Here is a 17,129-nt window from a genome sequence, read left to right as displayed (position 1 = left end):
ATTAAAATAAACAGTGATAAATATATTTTTTTAATGTGTTATTGATAGTACTCAATAACTAAGCTACTATTAGCCAGAAAAAAAGATTACAATAATTTTACTACAGTTATTTAGGAAAAGGGTTGGCTGTTAAATGAAATTTCAGCATTACAGAGTTCTTGGGGTAGGCTGGATATCTTCCTGATAATCAGCAACAATTCAGAACACAGTCAAAAATTCTAAACTCCGCCTTTAGAAACAAGCATCTGAACGGAAAAATTAACAAATTTCTGTTAGGGTCTCATCATAATTATAAAAAAAAAATTAAAATATCTATTTGGAGTGTCTGTTGGTGTTGTTATACTAACAAATGCAAACTGTTGTTGACAAGACTGCACATCCCAGAATCCTTAAAACGTCCAGAAGATTTTTTTGACTTCTGCCGCTAACAGAACAAGACTGCATAAATTCATATCTCTTCCCTATGCCTTTTACTTCATTCCTGTCCACAAAGCCTACACCAAGCCAGGTATCTGGAAAAACAAAGTTATGGAAATGACACGAGAGGAACTATAGGAAGATGCACTCCATGCTTACAAATCCACCAAATTCTTCTAAAATTAAGAAAACATCAGATTTTGATAATTACTGATGTGAACACTTCACTTACTTGCAAATTGCACCATAATATGTGTAATTTTTTTTTTAAAAAAGCTAATTACTATTGGGGAAAAAGGAGATTGAATTATTAATCAACTGCTGCAAAGATAGCCTTATGAAAATGCAAATGTCCCAACACTTGATCTGATTTACGGTTCTAGCTTAAGGTATTTACCCTGTTCCCAGTCAACAGGGTAATTCTCAGTATTTGGTAATTCTCAATATTAGAAATCAGCAACACAAGCTGCCAAATCACACCCTACACACAAACCCAGGAATTCATCATTGCTGATTCTTATGAAAAGGACAACAGAACAGTATTTTCTACACTGAGAAGTAAAACTAAAACCAAGTCAGTCAAACTATCTGGGAGAAAGAGTTTATTCACTGTTTAGGACTTCCTGTCTAAGGCAGAAAACTGTAAATACACGTTCTAAATCAAAACAAAAAGGTCTGAGTCCACCTCAAGAATAGCATTACCATGATTTCAGTTAGTGTTTACACATTCCCCCTCCTCCCCTCATCGTCCCTCCCTCTGGAAGATTTTATACAAGGCTCGCTTTAACGGTAAAGTAGGACAGAGAAAAAAAATAAAATCACAATGCACCTAACACAATGAAAGTTCACACAGAAGTGCCAACAGATAGGAAAGAGGTCTTTGAACCTATAAAGGATCATTTTAATACAGCTCAATAAGATTTTATCTATCTTCTTAAAGAGCATGAACCCTTAGCATTTTCTGTCACTTCCATAATTAGCCCAGCTTGGGGAAGATTTTATGGCACATAGCTGTTAAACCCACAGAGCACTGAAACCTTTAACCTTTACCAGGCAGAGTCTGGTTTCAGAAGTGACCTTACAGGATCATGAAACTAGTAACTGCATCGGAAAGGTAATTAATGGCAGACAATTGAACAGAAAGAAGAAATCTGAAGGACTATTTGAAAAACCAGCTATTATTAAAAAATTAAGCTACACTGAACAAGTATTTTCATTCAAACTAAGCTCACTATAGGAAATACCCCACCACCACCCACACAAAACTCTGAAGTTGTAACACCTGATATGGTCTTAAATAAATAATCACAATAAACCATAGCCAAAAAAAAAAATCTGTGTAGGAAATAAACATTTGCAGTTGAAAGAAAAAAAAAAACCTGAATACTGTACTGTGAAAAATCCAAACAGTATTGTAAATATGGTGGATGATTAAAGAGACATGTTTGCATTTCACTTGGCATAAGAGATAAAGCATGTGTAACAGGTGTATGACTTTTGCCTGTCATACCTGCATCAAATGCATCACTCAAGATTGCCACTACAAAATCACAGAATCACAGAATATTTTTGGTTGGATGGGACCTTTGAGATCATTGAGTCCAAACAACAACAACAACAAAAAAAACCAAAACAAAAAACCCAAAACAAAAACCACCACACCCAAAAAATCCCAGAACACCAACACCAAAACCAAAACAAACCAAATGCCCACAACCACACCCCACCTCACCCACAAAGAGACACAAACCAACAATCTCAGGCACTAGAGCATGCCCTGAAGTGCCATGTCTACACGTTTCTTAAATACTTCCAGGGATGGCAACTCCACCACCTCCCTGGGCAGGCTGTTCCAGTGCCTGACCACCCTCTCAGTAAAGTGATTCTTCCTAATATCTAATCTAAACCTCTCCTGCCGCAACTTCAGACCATTTCCTCTGGTCCTGCCATTATTCACTTGGGAGAAGAGGCCAACACCCACCTCTCTACAACCTCCTTTCAGGTAGTTGTAGAGGGCAATGAGGTCCCCCCTCAGCCTCCTCTTCTCCAAACTAAACATGCCCAGTTCCCTCAGCCTCTCCTCATATGACTTGTTCTCTAGACCCCTCACCAGCTTGGTGGCTCTCCTCTGGACACGCTCCAGCAGCTCAATGTCCTTCCTGTAGTGAGGGGCCCAGAACTGAACACAGTACTCGACGTGAGGCCTCACCAGCGCTGAGTACAGAGGCAAATCTGGCATTGTAACTTGGTATTGCATGACCTAACGCAGGACTTAAAGAGCCTTCTATGATAGCTGGCAGATATTCCACCTCTGTTCATCTTCCCTGGGATGAAAATGAGGGAAAGAAATGAAATAGAACATATCTATATATTAAATTAACTCTCCACAAGATAAAAGCAAAACTGGATCTGTTTGAGAAAGATGCTGCAGAAAGTCAATGTCCCCTAGAAAGGTTCTTATCACCTCCCTACACAACAGTAAGTGGAGACCCATCAATTCTCAAGGACCCAACTAGAGCCCCCCAAACACTGAGTAGTGTTTGAGCTCCTTAAGAGGGACAGCAGCTTTCTTGCAGCGCGCACGGTAGATACACATCATCTCAGAGAGGAGATGGCCACCGAAATGAAAAACAACTCTCAGAAGAGACTTTTCTAATTCAGAAGGCTGAAAGACAGTGGACATGCAGGATGGGATCAAGCAAAAGAATACAACATACAGCTTATTGTTGTTTCCAAATTCTGTAGCAACAGAACAACTCCTCAAAGATTTTAAGAGTAAAGAAGAAGCATCTGCCTTCCTTTGCCAAGCTGTGAACTTGCCTTGTCCCCACTTGTTTGAATGAAAATTTTAAAATACACACAGTTTTGGAGGAAAGATTGTGCATACATAACTGGGAGACAGTTATGGGAGACTGGGAGAGTGTGTATACATAACTGGGAGTTCACACATTAAATGAAGAACCTACGGATGCACTTTTAAACTATGGTGCAAGAGACTACAAATGGTTGATACTCTGAACAAGATCACAAAAGAGTCTACGTCCTTACCATATAACTGCTCCAAAAGGACTATCCTCCAACTGGAAAGTTACCGCACCAACTTCCTACTCAACTAGATGACCTTTATCATTGGTTCCCAACCCATTACACATATGCTAAAAGTGAGGCACAGAGTTGAAGCTAAGCTAGTGTGTTTTGACAGAACAGGGCCACTGAGCAACAAACTGGGAAAAGATAGACATTAATACCCTAGATCTTGCTGCTGAAGGGAAGAAGGAAGGAAGTAACAAATAGGGACCATTAAGTAACAGTGAAGAGGCTGGAGGAGAATCTCAGTACAAATGAAGCTCATTCCAAATGCATTGGAAACCTCTGCTTGAGACAGCTACTACTTTTGGAGTAAAGAAAGTAAATACAGTTAGCCCACCAGTAAACGATTCAATGAGGACAAAAGCATTTTTATAACCCATGACCATGTACAGAGCAATACAGACAATCAGAAATCACCTACAGTTAAAGAGTGAGGAAAAAACCCTTAAGGTAGTTACACTCGGTGTTCTTCAACGTACTCATAGAGCACATGCAATGCATTGCACAAACCCAGGTTTGTCCAAAACCCAGGTTTTATCAGGTTCCTGACTGAGTAAAATGTAAGGTGAAGGACATAAGATGTATTTTATTCTTCCTTTGAATAACTTTAATTGAAGACCAATACTTTGGAAGGTCAGATTAAGAACAATACATTCCTTTTTCCATTTTGTTTCTCTACATACCAGTTGTAGAGGGAAGCTTCATTTCAGAGAAATCCTTTCAAAGCTACTCACCAACAGTAGTCACAGGAGGCTGAGAAGGGTAGTACTGAACACTAGTGGTTGCTGGAAATGGAACACCACCCGGAAAAGGGTAAGGGTAGCTGCTTGGACAAGGAAAGATAAGCTAATGTTATGTAACTAAAAATCATCCATGTATATTATCTTTATGTCACCATGTTAAACATGCAGGCCAAGTTATATTTTTTCTCTTTTCCTGTTTACATTAACATCTTTCACAATTTATATTTCTGGTATGATTCAAGAAGATACCATTTTATCTAAAATCCTATCAAGTTATTGCCTGGTTAAGCATTTGGATCATTCCAAATTCTCTTCAATCTCTTAATCTTGCCATGCAATTTCTAACTTGCCATCCAAAAACCCCAAAGTATCCAAAACAAATTATTCTACCTACAAACTCACAGTCGTTTCAATTCAATAATTTTTAATATGAAAATAGTTAACAGCATGACTGCTGAACTGCTTTGACTTAAAAATGTTGTGCAAAATATGGTTGCAAGATGAAACTCCCCCAGAAATTCTCAACTCTGCTCTGAAGGATGAAGGAAAGCAAAATTATTCATTTGTTCACTGAAACAATTGCAGGATGACACATAACATGACAGTCTACAATATCTTTCTAAAATACATTTACTATAAACTGAAGCAAGAACTCAAATCAGTCAGTACTGAACTAACACCTACATACAGCAGAATATTAACTATGGCTGTAAGTAAACAAAATGGTCCAAGAAAACATGCAAAATATAAGTACATTCTGTGCCTCTCCGGAAAATTTATTTACAGCACTTATTTAAGGTGCTCTTAATTCTTGTACAAAAATGAATAATAGAAGTATTTTTAAAGTATTAAGGAGGAAAAAAATTGGTAAAAAACTTATCAAAATCCCCATTTTTCACTTCTTAAAACATAACACCTCACCTTCCTAATGCTTAGAGAGTTTTAAATTATTTTTTTTAAATCAAAATGTTATACACCACAGCAACTCCTCATATGCTCCTAACACAAAATCAGGACATAAGGATATTAATAATAAAAAGAATTCATTATGATGTGAAAAAACATAAGTACATACTAGGAGGCAGCAACTGGCATCTAACTATTTGCTAAGACAAAATCGCAAGTCTTCTGGAAAAGATTTATTCCAAATTATTATACAATATACTTAAAGAAAAAACCTTGCTTTAAAATAATAAGAAGCTTTTCAAATCATTATGTGCTTTTCAAATTCTCTTAGGGTGCTCCGAATTAAGGCCACATTTATGCTGGAGACAAAGTTTGTATTCATCCAGCAATTGCTTTGTTCAATGTTTTGAGTTGCTAATTATCCCAAACAATAATAACAACACTAATAGAAATGTATCCCTACAAGTAGGGATATCTTTCTATATCATGTAAACCTATCAACCTTATAAAAACAAATCCAACATATGATTGAAACAAGATAACATCTGGGAGTTAGGTAATAATTTTCAAAATGTACTTATCACCCAAGTATATTGTATGGGAAGCAACACTAAGAAAGTTAAACCTTTCTCAAACTTTCTTTTGGCTATTAACAAGAATACAGGCCTCACTTTTAAAAAACCACACCTGCTAACACAATAATTACACAACAAACATACCATAAGAAAATGCAACTAAGACTAAATACTATTCAGTGAAACTACCTATTATGTATATGATGATGGTTTCAAGGGGTTCTTACCTCGGGTTTGGAGTGTTTCCTGCTGGATAGGGAGATATTCCACCTGGAATGCCTGGCACATAGGAAGCTAAATAAAATAATGATTTTGTAAATTTTTACTTTTCAGAAGTTTAATATATATTAAGATCACACTAGTGAGATGTACTTATGCTGCAGTTAGGTGCTTTTCAAAATATAACACAATGAAACGAGAAAGAGAAGTCATTCTATGGCCAAATCCCTCAATAACATGTATGCTGTATCCCTACCATCACTCCTCCCAACACTCCCACACGTTCCCCAGGCTGCTCTTGTGCAGCTTGGCAAGAGGGATACATGCAATGTTTGTTGTGAGCTCTCTTTCTGCCAACTGACAAAGGCAGCTGCTTCCCCTCAAAACATGCAAAGGACAAAACTGCAGCGGACCTTCCCTCCACGTATTGACCAGTTAGAACTTCCTTTATGTATCCAAACATGTCTTCGCAAAGCGCAGGCAAATTTTGCATTTCCAAAGATTCCACCTCTACCTATCAACTTTGATTAAAATATTTTCAAGAATATTTTGTTAGGAGGGAGAGTATGAGGAGTGTAGTTGAAGTCAATTACACATTCCTGAGAACAACTGCCTGGAACACCTTTCATTACATATTTATTTTTTTCTTAATCATTAAACTAACCAGTGCATGGTTGATGGGTATTGATTTAAAAATCCACAACGAGTAGTTGTACTAAGTAAAATGTGGATACGTAAGAAAGAGTAACTGCAGCTAGGGAACTCAAGAAAATGGCATGTTATTAAAGATGACACACCTGAAGAGCTGTCTCCAATTTTTTTATATAATGGCTGAAAAAAGAAAATAACCTTTCCAATGTAGCCATTCTTCTCTACTCATTAAATAACGACTGTATAATTTAAGTACCTTCAGAGTATCTAGACTTCACAAGAGTTGATTAGCTTTTTAACAATCCAATCATGTTCTTATCCAGTAATTTCTGCCATTTAGAAGTCATACCTCAAACAATTTTTACCAGCACACATAAATGTCTACAGCTTGAACAGTCCTAGCAATTTTAAGTTTCTTCTTGGAAATCTGACAATTCTATTATAAAAATTATGTTTTGAATATATTTGTTCCACATTGCTAGTAATTTTAGGAATATTACATCAAATAGTTTTGGGGGGTTTTTTGTTGTTTTTGTTTGTTTGTTTTTACAAGAGCTGAGCTATTTTCATCCTTGAATGCTTTCAAATGATTTGGTTTTTAAAAAAGGGCTTCATTTCTTCCTAAACAGTGTATCTAGAACTTAAAACCCCAAAACCTAGATATCTGTAGAACAAGGGAAAACTGACTACGCTAGTAAAACTTAGTAGCTATTAACAATGTAGAGTCCTGAAACTTGTTTACTAAAATCACTTCAGCTATGCTAGCACTGAGTGACTGCCAAGAGTAATCAGAGGTGTTTCAGTTGATGGTCCTTCCTTAAAGCACAATACAGGTCACAGTTTCTACTAAAACTATACCTGTACTGACACCCACTGTTCTTTGAAAATCGGAACAGTAGAATCATCTAGTGCTCCCGCAGGCTAGTGCTGGACAAGCTAAAAAGTCTCAAACACTTACCTTTAGCCAACTATCCCTAATGGTCCCATTTATATTTGCTACCCCTTTTCTTGTATGTTAAGAATCTGAGACCTTGTTATAAATGGTTTCTGCTGGAGATTGTAATGAATAGTACTTCAGCTTTTCAGATGTAACACTATGATCTGATGAAAGCTGTATTTCAATAGAAAACAGATACAGCCTTAAAAAGACAGCAAAACTATATAACCTCAAACACAGCTACTCTACCATTAATTTAACGTAGAACTCTCGTAATATCATTAAACAACCTGCAGCTAATCTCCTCCCTCAGCCTGCCTCCCCCTGTATTTGGCTTGAGTAGGTCTACTGTCTACTGTTTTTTGGTTTGTTTTTTTCCACCCAATAGAGTCTACTTTGGAAGAATTTCTAGGATTTTCTGTTTCCTGCTTCTCCTTTTTCCCCCCAGCCCACCTATCCCCAGTCTTTAAAATAATGCGCCTCCAGAAGTTTAAATAAATAAGAGTTTTTAAAGTCTTGAGAATTTTTGCAAGAAAATGAGTACTAAGTCAGAGCACTGAATCAACAGGGAAGGAGGGGGAAAAAAAAAAAAAAAAAATCACAAGGCAGGTTTTTTTCATGTTCAGCCAGCAAAAAAAAACCCTAAACAAACAAGCCAACCAGGACTGTGGGCATAGAAAAAAAAGCAGTATGCTTTTGCTTATTAAATCAATGATTGCAGGAAACGTAACAGATGGACTCATCAGACCAAAAAAACCAAAACGTTAAGATACAATGACAATTATCTGAATAATCTCTTTTTAAGGTTATCTATGAATGTTGATAGGTTACTGGCTGTTTTGAGGGGCTTGGGGTGTGCGGGGGGACACGACTGTTTTTGCCTTTTTTAAATACAAACTTGATTTTTCCACCCCTTCCAAAAGCTGAAAAAACACACACATTCTTCCAACGTAGTTCAAAAAGGTCAGGTACAGCACAGGTGAATTCTTTAGCCAGCACTACAGAAAGTCATTCTGGAGTAGAATACAACGTTTGTTGACAAATTATGGAGAGCAAAAAATCACTTTGGAATATTAATATGATTATTTGTAGAAATTAGTAGCCATGACCACTTACTAGTTGGTGGGCCTGTTGCCTGGTATGGTGGGTAGCTTGATGAAGCAGTAGGCCGAGAAAAGACTGGAGGTTCCTCACCAAACACAACAATCATGACCTGAATCAGCTCGAGCAAGTCTGACTGGGGCTATGAGGGTAAGAAAATCACAAATTGTTGATTTTGTTAACAGACAGTTTAATTAACTATAATAACAAAATGGTAACAATCCATAAGCTTTCAAAAGCCATCCTTTTACTTGTGGTTTTAATATTTTTATATATATATATAAATATTTTTAAAAACCACAAGATACATAATAGTGTATACATAAAATCTATATAACTCTCTCTATATATAACACTATATAGATATATAAAAAAACACCCCCACACATATATGTGCATATTTAACTTCCTTTATAGATTTCTTTAGAACTTGCAAACCCAGCCAGCTGGTATTCAAAACTGCATAGCAAAATACAGCTGCAGTAGTGCTTACACTCAGAATAAACTGGGTAATACATGGTTCCATATCAACTTCAGGGCAAAAAATGACTGAAGATGACTGTGCAATGACGGATTATAATGATTTTTTAAAACTTAAATCCCTTCTCCAACATGAAAAAAGTACAGATCACTAAGTTTTCAGACATTTCAATTTCATAACCATATAGCTTTTGCTCAAGTTCAGAATGGCTCAAGAGAAAATATATTCTAACCCACTAAGGAGTGGCAAAGACCTCTTTTAAATATAGGTAAACTAGGTTTCTCAGTTTATAACTACATTTAATATAGGCATAATTTCCTTTTGCCAAAATAAGGACAATCATCATGAATACAACATCAGATTGCATTTGGAAATATCCTATTTCCAAATTTTCTTAGCTCTGTAACCCACTTATTTTTACCAACCTTTCAAACAGAATGAAATCTGTATCCCCTGTATCTTAGATTACCCTATTGCTTGTGCAAGACTTACATCCTGATCTGGGCGGTCATTTCACTATCACAATGCAAGTGCTGAACTACCATCCATGCTTAATAAATTTATTCCTGTTAATCACTTTTTACAGAAACATGCATCTCGTACCAGTCTTCTGACCTTGTCAGCATAGCTTATCTTCTTTATAAGTCCATGCTTTGGTCAAAACATCTATGAGGCCTGCACTGCTCAATGCCTTTATTTATTGGTAAAGCGAATATATCCACACACTTGAAGCTCCAGCAGTGTCTATATAAAGAAGTCCAAGTGCTCATAAAAGTCTATTTTAGTCACAGAGATTAATTTCAGCCCTGAGATGTTTCACAGAATTTAGAATTTCCCGTCTGTAAATATTCTTATCACACAGACAGCCACATCAGCATCCTGCCAGGAAGGCCGCCTATGCTACAATGTTCAATCAGACAAACTGTAACTAAAGATGCAATTAACCAGGCAACAGAATGCAGCACCCTGAACTTTAAGACATTACAAATAATAACCACTTGTTTTCATTTAAAAAACTGTTTTAAGATCTCAAATAAAGAGGTTTATGTTTTTTGTTAAAAATGATACAGCTATCTCTGAAGGAATTCAGAACTAAGCAATTTGATGATTTCAAGTTCCCTATACTTACATATTTCCACTCATGCAGATAAGGAAGGTATATCTTTCCATTTGCATCAACATGCTTCCCAGTTTTAATTGTCATAGAGCTAGTGGGTTTAACAAAACAAATTGGGGGGTTGAAAGGGTAGGTGTCCAGCAGCCACAAGCATATTGGGATATTGTATGTGTTACCTAGAAAAGATATTTTGAAAGATTTTAAAAGTTACTCCAACTCTAGCTGTCCTGTTCTATCCAGATTTATAATAAATTCCTAAACCCAGTAAATTCAATTGCACAGCGTGAGAAGCTAAAGCTGAAATCTACTAATAACATTCAACAAAGAATTCACAATATGGCTATGAACTCAAGATTTTTCAGAATAACTTTACTTTGATTTACATTATCATTTCCCACTAATACATTGTCATATGTTCTACAATGCAAAATTATTAGACCCTAATCTGAATTATCATTAGCTGCAGCAATAAACAGCTTGCAACACTCATTCAATTGAGAAGCTTAACAAACACGCAGTACTGAAATAAAAGAGATGTTAGAGCTGTACAAGACTGAAGAAGCAATGCTCAACGTTAAAATTTTATTCCACAACAAAAAGAGGGAACAATTTCTTTAAAACATTGTACTTTGGACAAGTAAAGGATTTCAAGAAAATAGTGCCCACCAAAATAGCGAAGTTGAACCAGTAAAAATCTAAATAGTTTTTCAAGTAATTTGGGAATATAACGGTGGTGGTGATGATAATAAATGCATACCTCTGTAAGGCACGGGAATGGTTCCACTGAGGCTCATCAGCTCCCTAGATGAGCCATCGTTAAAAACTGAAAGAGAACAAATAGTGCTTTAAAACCAAACATATCTGCTACATTAATCTCTATTCAGGTTGTACCCCATATATTTATTAGTGTAAATTTTCAGATATTACACATATATAAACTCAGCTTGAAAGCTTCTGCTCTTGCACATTTATGGACTAGCAAGTGACTCTCTACAGTCAGGTAACTTCTTATGAATAACATATTCCTGAGAAATGAATGACTAATAGTTGTCAAACTACGTTCATTGCAAATGAAACTGTTTCCTCATTCAGAGACCAAGTAAAACACGTTGGAACTATACAAACTGCAATTCATACAAACTGCTGCAAAAATAATCTGAACTCAAACAACGTAAAAAACAACTGTCATTTTAGGATTAGGAAGAATTCTTTATGCTTTCTCCAAACAAACAGTTCTGCAAGAATACTGAAAATTACTGGGCCATAAGCTTTTATTACAGAATCAGTAAAGGTAATGTAACCAAACAATAACATACTGAAGAGGAAAAATGTGTAGCACTTGACTCACTGCCACATCTTAGTCTTAGTTCACAAACTGCACAGGAACCCTGACTTCAATTTACTGAGATGCTGTACTTAGTTTTCCCATCCTTTCAATCCAATAGATTATTCTTGGCTGAATAAATCAACTTCTGGTAATAAAGCTTTTATTTTCCTAATTTCACCTGAAAGTTTCTAGCCATACTTCAAATGTAGCTTATCATGTATAATTCTTTTGGTGCTAATGTTCTGCAAAGGCATGTAGAACATGCTGGGACTTAAACGGGAGTATATATTTCACTATTAATATAAACTTGAAAATTATCTCAACAGCAACGTAACCATTTCTTGTTGTTCATTTCACTGCTTCAAATAGTACCAATTACCTCTAACTGGTTCTATGCTTAGCCTTTCTCAGGCTGCTTAGAAAGAGTTCGGTAACAGAAACCGGCTTCTTGCAACAGCTCAAAGCTATCTGGAATTCTGACCACTATCGTTATGCAAAGTTGCAATTCCAGCCACAGTCCTTTCACTATTGTTGATTCTCCAGTCACTGCACAAGCTTTTATTTCTGTGACAGCTGCTGGCTTGCAGTTATTCAAGTTAAAACTAATTTATCTTTTACCCGTCCATTTCCCTTTTAATACTTCTCAATCCAGGTTTAGAATTTAGAAAGCAGAAGACTATAAAGTCTCTGATGATCTATTAGTAATACAAATTAGCTCACAGAGGAATCCCACAATTAACAGTTAAAAAAACTGATCAGAAGGAGGATGACCTTAGCAGCTATGCTGGCTCACCATATCTTGTGAAACCATGCCTTCAGCCTCTGGAGCTGACCTTAGGTATCATCCTCGTGCAACGCTTGAATTTAGTCAGAGCCTTTAAAACAGCTAACAAACAGTGATTGTCATCATTATTTTACATTACAAAATACCAATTTTCTATCTACTTGACCATGTTTTCCTCACACTCTTAAGGACCACCACAATTACTTTTAATGAAGTATCTGTACGCTGATTTACAGTTCTTTCTAAATAGAACTCTAAAAATATCTCTATATGACAGCAAAGCTGAATTTGTAAGATACCAGCAATCTCAGGACGTGAACTGATATGACATCAGTGAGCGATTAACTAGAAGTTAAGCTGTGAAGAACACAATACTTCTTGGCGAATTAGATAGACTCAGTGATATAAAAAGGTGATTTTAGAAAATAACTGTCTGTGTTTCTAAGGAAGCATTGATGTCAAAGATCAAGAAGAGAAACTCAAATTATGTTTCCTAGTTTTAATCTCCTTTTTCCACACAAAACTTACCAAATATATCTAAATCATCAACAATTCAATAACAAGAATTTTCTCATGCACAGACTAACCATATGAATCCATGACAGGTTTGAGGTCCTTGTACTGAGTAATAACACTGGTTGTCTCCTGTATAGTTAGGTCTCTATACTTATACTGCAAAACAAAAGAGAAAGAATTACTTTAGAGATTAAATTTCAGTGTAATTTAATTTGGTTTTATTTTTCATAAATGCAGTCTATTGGGTGAGTTTATATTGATATATGGACATTCTTCTCCACTCTTATTTTGGAATAAAAATTTATGTCTCCATATTACTTAACCGAACACTGCCTATGTAACTCACCAAACTTTAAAAAGGTGTTAAGATACTTTTAGTCTTAAATAAGGGTCCATATATCAAGTGATCTGGGGAAAGTTACTGCATTTTCATCCACGTTCTACCATAGCAAACAGTATCTGAGACACATATGTGGAGTTTAAAAAAAACCCAACTCCTGTCTGAACAAATATAGTGATGTCTTGAACATTCCTGATACACAGCTATCTAGGATCTGAACCTCATAGATATCTTTCATAGCATTTTTCAAAGCATCACAGTACTTATACATGAAGCAGTATTTTCATGTATTTTGTCAACTAGAAAGCAGATGTTTCAAGGCACGATATTATCAGTAATAACATTGGTTTCACCCCCTTCCTTTTATCAGGAGCATGGAGTAACTCACAACACAGAAGATCTGTAAAACACAGATACACCAGTCCAGAATTCATCAGTCTCAGAACTATAATCCACAGACGATAAAGGAGATGTTCCTGGGCAACAGAGAGCTGGTTCACCATGCGGCACAGATCTTTAACCTTATAGCCATTCCTCCTGATAACTACCATTAAAAAGAAAGCTAATAATGTCCCTTGACAATGTTTTCATTGTAATAAAAAAAAAAAATATTACAATCTCCAGATGTCTTAAAGGAACATAAACAGCATCCCTTCATTCAACCATGGTAGGAAGATAAGGGGCCCAACACAATGAAATGTCCAATACCCAAAGCACGCAGATGCATCTGAATAAATTAATTCAGATATTATCCAAGAGCAAAGTGTGGTGCCACAGCTAAAGGTCACCTTTGCTCCAACAAACACTCATGAGTTGTGAAGCTTAGAAACCAACTCTTCTTCCTATTATCCACAGAGATCGACAGTATGCTACTGGGCATGACAACTCGTATTTAATGAGCAGAGATGAACGCACCATGTCACCTCCCATAATGCCACCTAAGTCTACAAAAACCACCTGTGTGTTGGGAGATGCTGTGACTTACCTTCCTGAAACAACCAAGTCTGCAAAACACCGGTCTGTGGGGAAAAAAACAATCCCTCTAGTAGGGATTATTACTACTCCAGTAGGGATCCCTGTATGTGCAGGGAGGCACCAGCATAGATGTCAATCAGCCAGAGAGCCAGGGCTGCCCCTGAATGCTGTTTTGATGGGAGGGCTGCAGCAAAGCATCTCAGTCTCCTCTAGAAAGTGGGTGCAGGACTCTGAGTGTGCAGGAGGGCCTTGACAGAGGAAAGACAACTTTCATAGCATTTGAGTACATTCCTCCCTCCTTGCCCAACACCTAGCGGAAGTGAGAAATAGATAACAGGCATTGCTAGAACATAGAGAAACAGGTTTGTGAAATTGCAGCTAGGTCAGCCAGAGACTGGCAGCACATGCCCGCATCACTGAATGTGTTACTACAGCATGAATGGGAGCATGTCACCAGCTACTTTTAAAAGAGGGAGTCTTTTTATAGGAACGTACCTTATGGTGCAGGATATAGGCTCAAAGAGATTGGCATAATCACTATTAAAAAAGGAATTGGCTTCCACTAACAGAAGCTCCTAACTAGCACAAGGATTCAGATTCAGGATTTAACTCCACTTTTGGCACAGGAGTCTCAAGTCAGTCCAGTCAAGGAATAAATAAAACAAGGCCTGCCTGCTCAGCAGACGTACTGGGAGTCTGGTGTATGGTGGTTGACAGGGCTGATAAAAACTAGGTTTGGTTATCAGGGGTGCTTTTAAAAATCAGACCCAACACCTGAAAATTAAAAAATATTTTCATATGTCTCTTAAAACTAATAAAAGGAGTATTGCTACAAATAGTTTTTACACTGGGTGATGAATAATTACTTAGTTGAGATATGCTTGTAAGATTTAAGCTACTACCACAAGCAAAATTAAGTGCTACATCAACTATTAATTTCAGCACTTAGATGCGGATAACAACAGAATATCGAAGTTCTGTATATTAAAATGACATGTAAGTTTTTCCTAATGAGAATGATGGCTTTTCTAGATTTTTTTTAATTATTATTATTATTTAAAGCACAAAGTATACTCTTTTGTGCTTATTTCTCTTTTCCATTCTAAGTAGTACTAGAATATTACAAGACACTCTTTTCCTGTGTTCATATAGTAAGCAGTTGTGCATTTCCAAGAAATGCTAAAATCTCTTTGGAAGATATAAGATCCTAGTGATTTCTACAAAGGTAACTAAAACTGATTAATTTGAATTCTTAATTTCTAAACTTTTTTTTTTTTCCCTCCTCCATTCTCACGCATCCTCCTCATTTTACATATCAGGAAACAGATCACAGAGAGATGAAGCTTTTCAGTATCAAACAGCAGTTAAATGCCTGAAGTCAAATTAAGTGTTTATGTTCAGCCAAACTAGGAATTAATTCTTGTTTTCTCACACACTGAACTATTCAATATAGGAAACATCACTAAGCTTCTCTCTACAGAACAGAAAGCGTAACTATTTCTGAAAAATAAAGTAGTGAAACAGTAACTTCATTTTTCATCAGCTATTAAATACATTGCACTTTGAACTTACCTACAGAAAGCCAGCCAAGGGTAAAAATGGGCCAGTGTGGGGGAAAGAGGACACAGGACTACCTTAAATTTTGTTTTTTCTGTGGCACAGTAGTAATTCATTTAGGGAAGACGGGTGTATACAAATATATACACGATCTCATCTGCTGACACCAAATTAGTACTCAGCACGCATTTTCAAAAAAAAAAAACAAAACCTGTTTATGATTCCATGCAGATCAAAGACCCTTAATAAGGTTTCTTCAGTTTTGATCAGATCTTCATCCTTCGTATTTCATTTTAAAATTGTGCAAATATACTGATTAAACATTGTTAAAAAAAATGCCCCCAAACAAAACCATAACTCTCCCTAAGTATTCAGCCTTAGGGGGTTTCATTTCAAGCTGCTAGACAAAGCCCAGATTTCACCTAAACAGTGGCACAACAAGAGATGGATCTGTATGATTCAGTGATTAATGATTTACCTTCCAGGAGATTTTCTTTTTTCCTTAAACAAGGCTGATAAAAAACCCACCCTTATCCTAGTCAATGAAGCTGAACCCGCCTCCCACCTTCATTTAACCCCCGCACGCAAATGACGCGATACACCCCAACAAGCCACACCACAGCTCTGATCCACCTCGACGCACGGCAGCCTCAGCCGGGCGAACGGTTTCTATTCAGCTTTTACCAGCAATATCCTAACCCAGAACTAAAGTTTCATAGCACTACAAATAACGACGTATTTTAGATTTCGGTGCACCATACTTTCCTTTACAAATCAACTCAATTTACAGTCTCCGGGTGACCAGACACAGCCCCTTCACCACTGCTTCGCCCGGCCGTCCACCCCCGCAGCTCCCCACTATCCCGGGACAAAGCCGCAGGCTGGCGAGGGAGCGCCCGTGAGGAGGGAAACGGGAAAAGGGAGCCGACCGCTCCCGGGGGCCAGCGCCGAGACTGAAGGAGACACGGCGCCCCCGCTGCTCCCCTCCGCCCAGCCCCTTGCCACGGCCGCCGCAGAGGCCGGCCGGCCCGGCGCACCGGGGCAGCGGCGGCGCAGGGCTCTCGGTGCCGCCGGCCGCGCCATTACCTTGGTGAGCATTTTCTTGAGCTGGCTCTCGGAGACCGCCATGGCGGCCGGCCCCTTCTCCGCCCCCGGTGCCGCCGCCGCCGCCGCGCACCGGCCCAGCCCGGCCCGGCTCAGCCGCCCCTACATACAAACAGGAAGCGACCTCCCGCTCGCGCTTCCGGCAGCGACCTCCACTTCCACCCGGCCGTGACGGCACTTCCGCGAGAGGCGTTCATATTGTGACGGTACTTCCGCTGGGCGGAGCCCCGCGCCCGGTGTCGGAGCTGGCTGGAAATACAGCCCGGGGGCGCGCGCGGGTATCAGAAAT

The 17,129-nt window shown here is 37.8% G+C and overlaps 1 protein-coding gene across 2 annotated transcripts in view; it reads right to left on the bottom strand.

The window, feature by feature from the left end:
* TSG101 (tumor susceptibility 101) overlaps positions 1-16,987 on the bottom strand; it is a 22,856-nt gene extending 5,869 nt beyond the window's left edge. The window contains exons 1-7 of one of the 2 annotated variants that reach the window (XM_074149035.1): positions 16,823-16,987; positions 12,936-13,020; positions 10,995-11,060; positions 10,250-10,413; positions 8,655-8,781; positions 5,959-6,025; positions 4,242-4,330 (exon numbers count right to left, since the gene is read on the bottom strand). In XM_074149035.1, the coding sequence (XP_074005136.1) occupies positions 4,242-4,330; positions 5,959-6,025; positions 8,655-8,781; positions 10,250-10,413; positions 10,995-11,060; positions 12,936-13,020; positions 16,823-16,864 (640 nt within the window). In that variant the 5' untranslated portion in view covers positions 16,865-16,987. Of the gene's footprint in view, positions 1-4,241; positions 4,334-5,958; positions 6,026-8,654; positions 8,782-10,249; positions 10,414-10,994; positions 11,061-12,935; positions 13,021-16,822 lie in introns of both variants that reach the window. The other variant, XM_074149034.1, reaches the window with a different exon arrangement.
* Positions 16,988-17,129: the final 142 nt, after the last annotated feature.

This window comes from Numenius arquata, chromosome 6 (assembly GCF_964106895.1).
Source record: "Numenius arquata chromosome 6, bNumArq3.hap1.1, whole genome shotgun sequence".
NCBI lineage: Eukaryota > Metazoa > Chordata > Aves > Charadriiformes > Scolopacidae > Numenius > Numenius arquata.
Note: the sequence above shows the minus strand (reverse complement) of the source record. Positions and strands in the feature narration are given on the sequence as shown.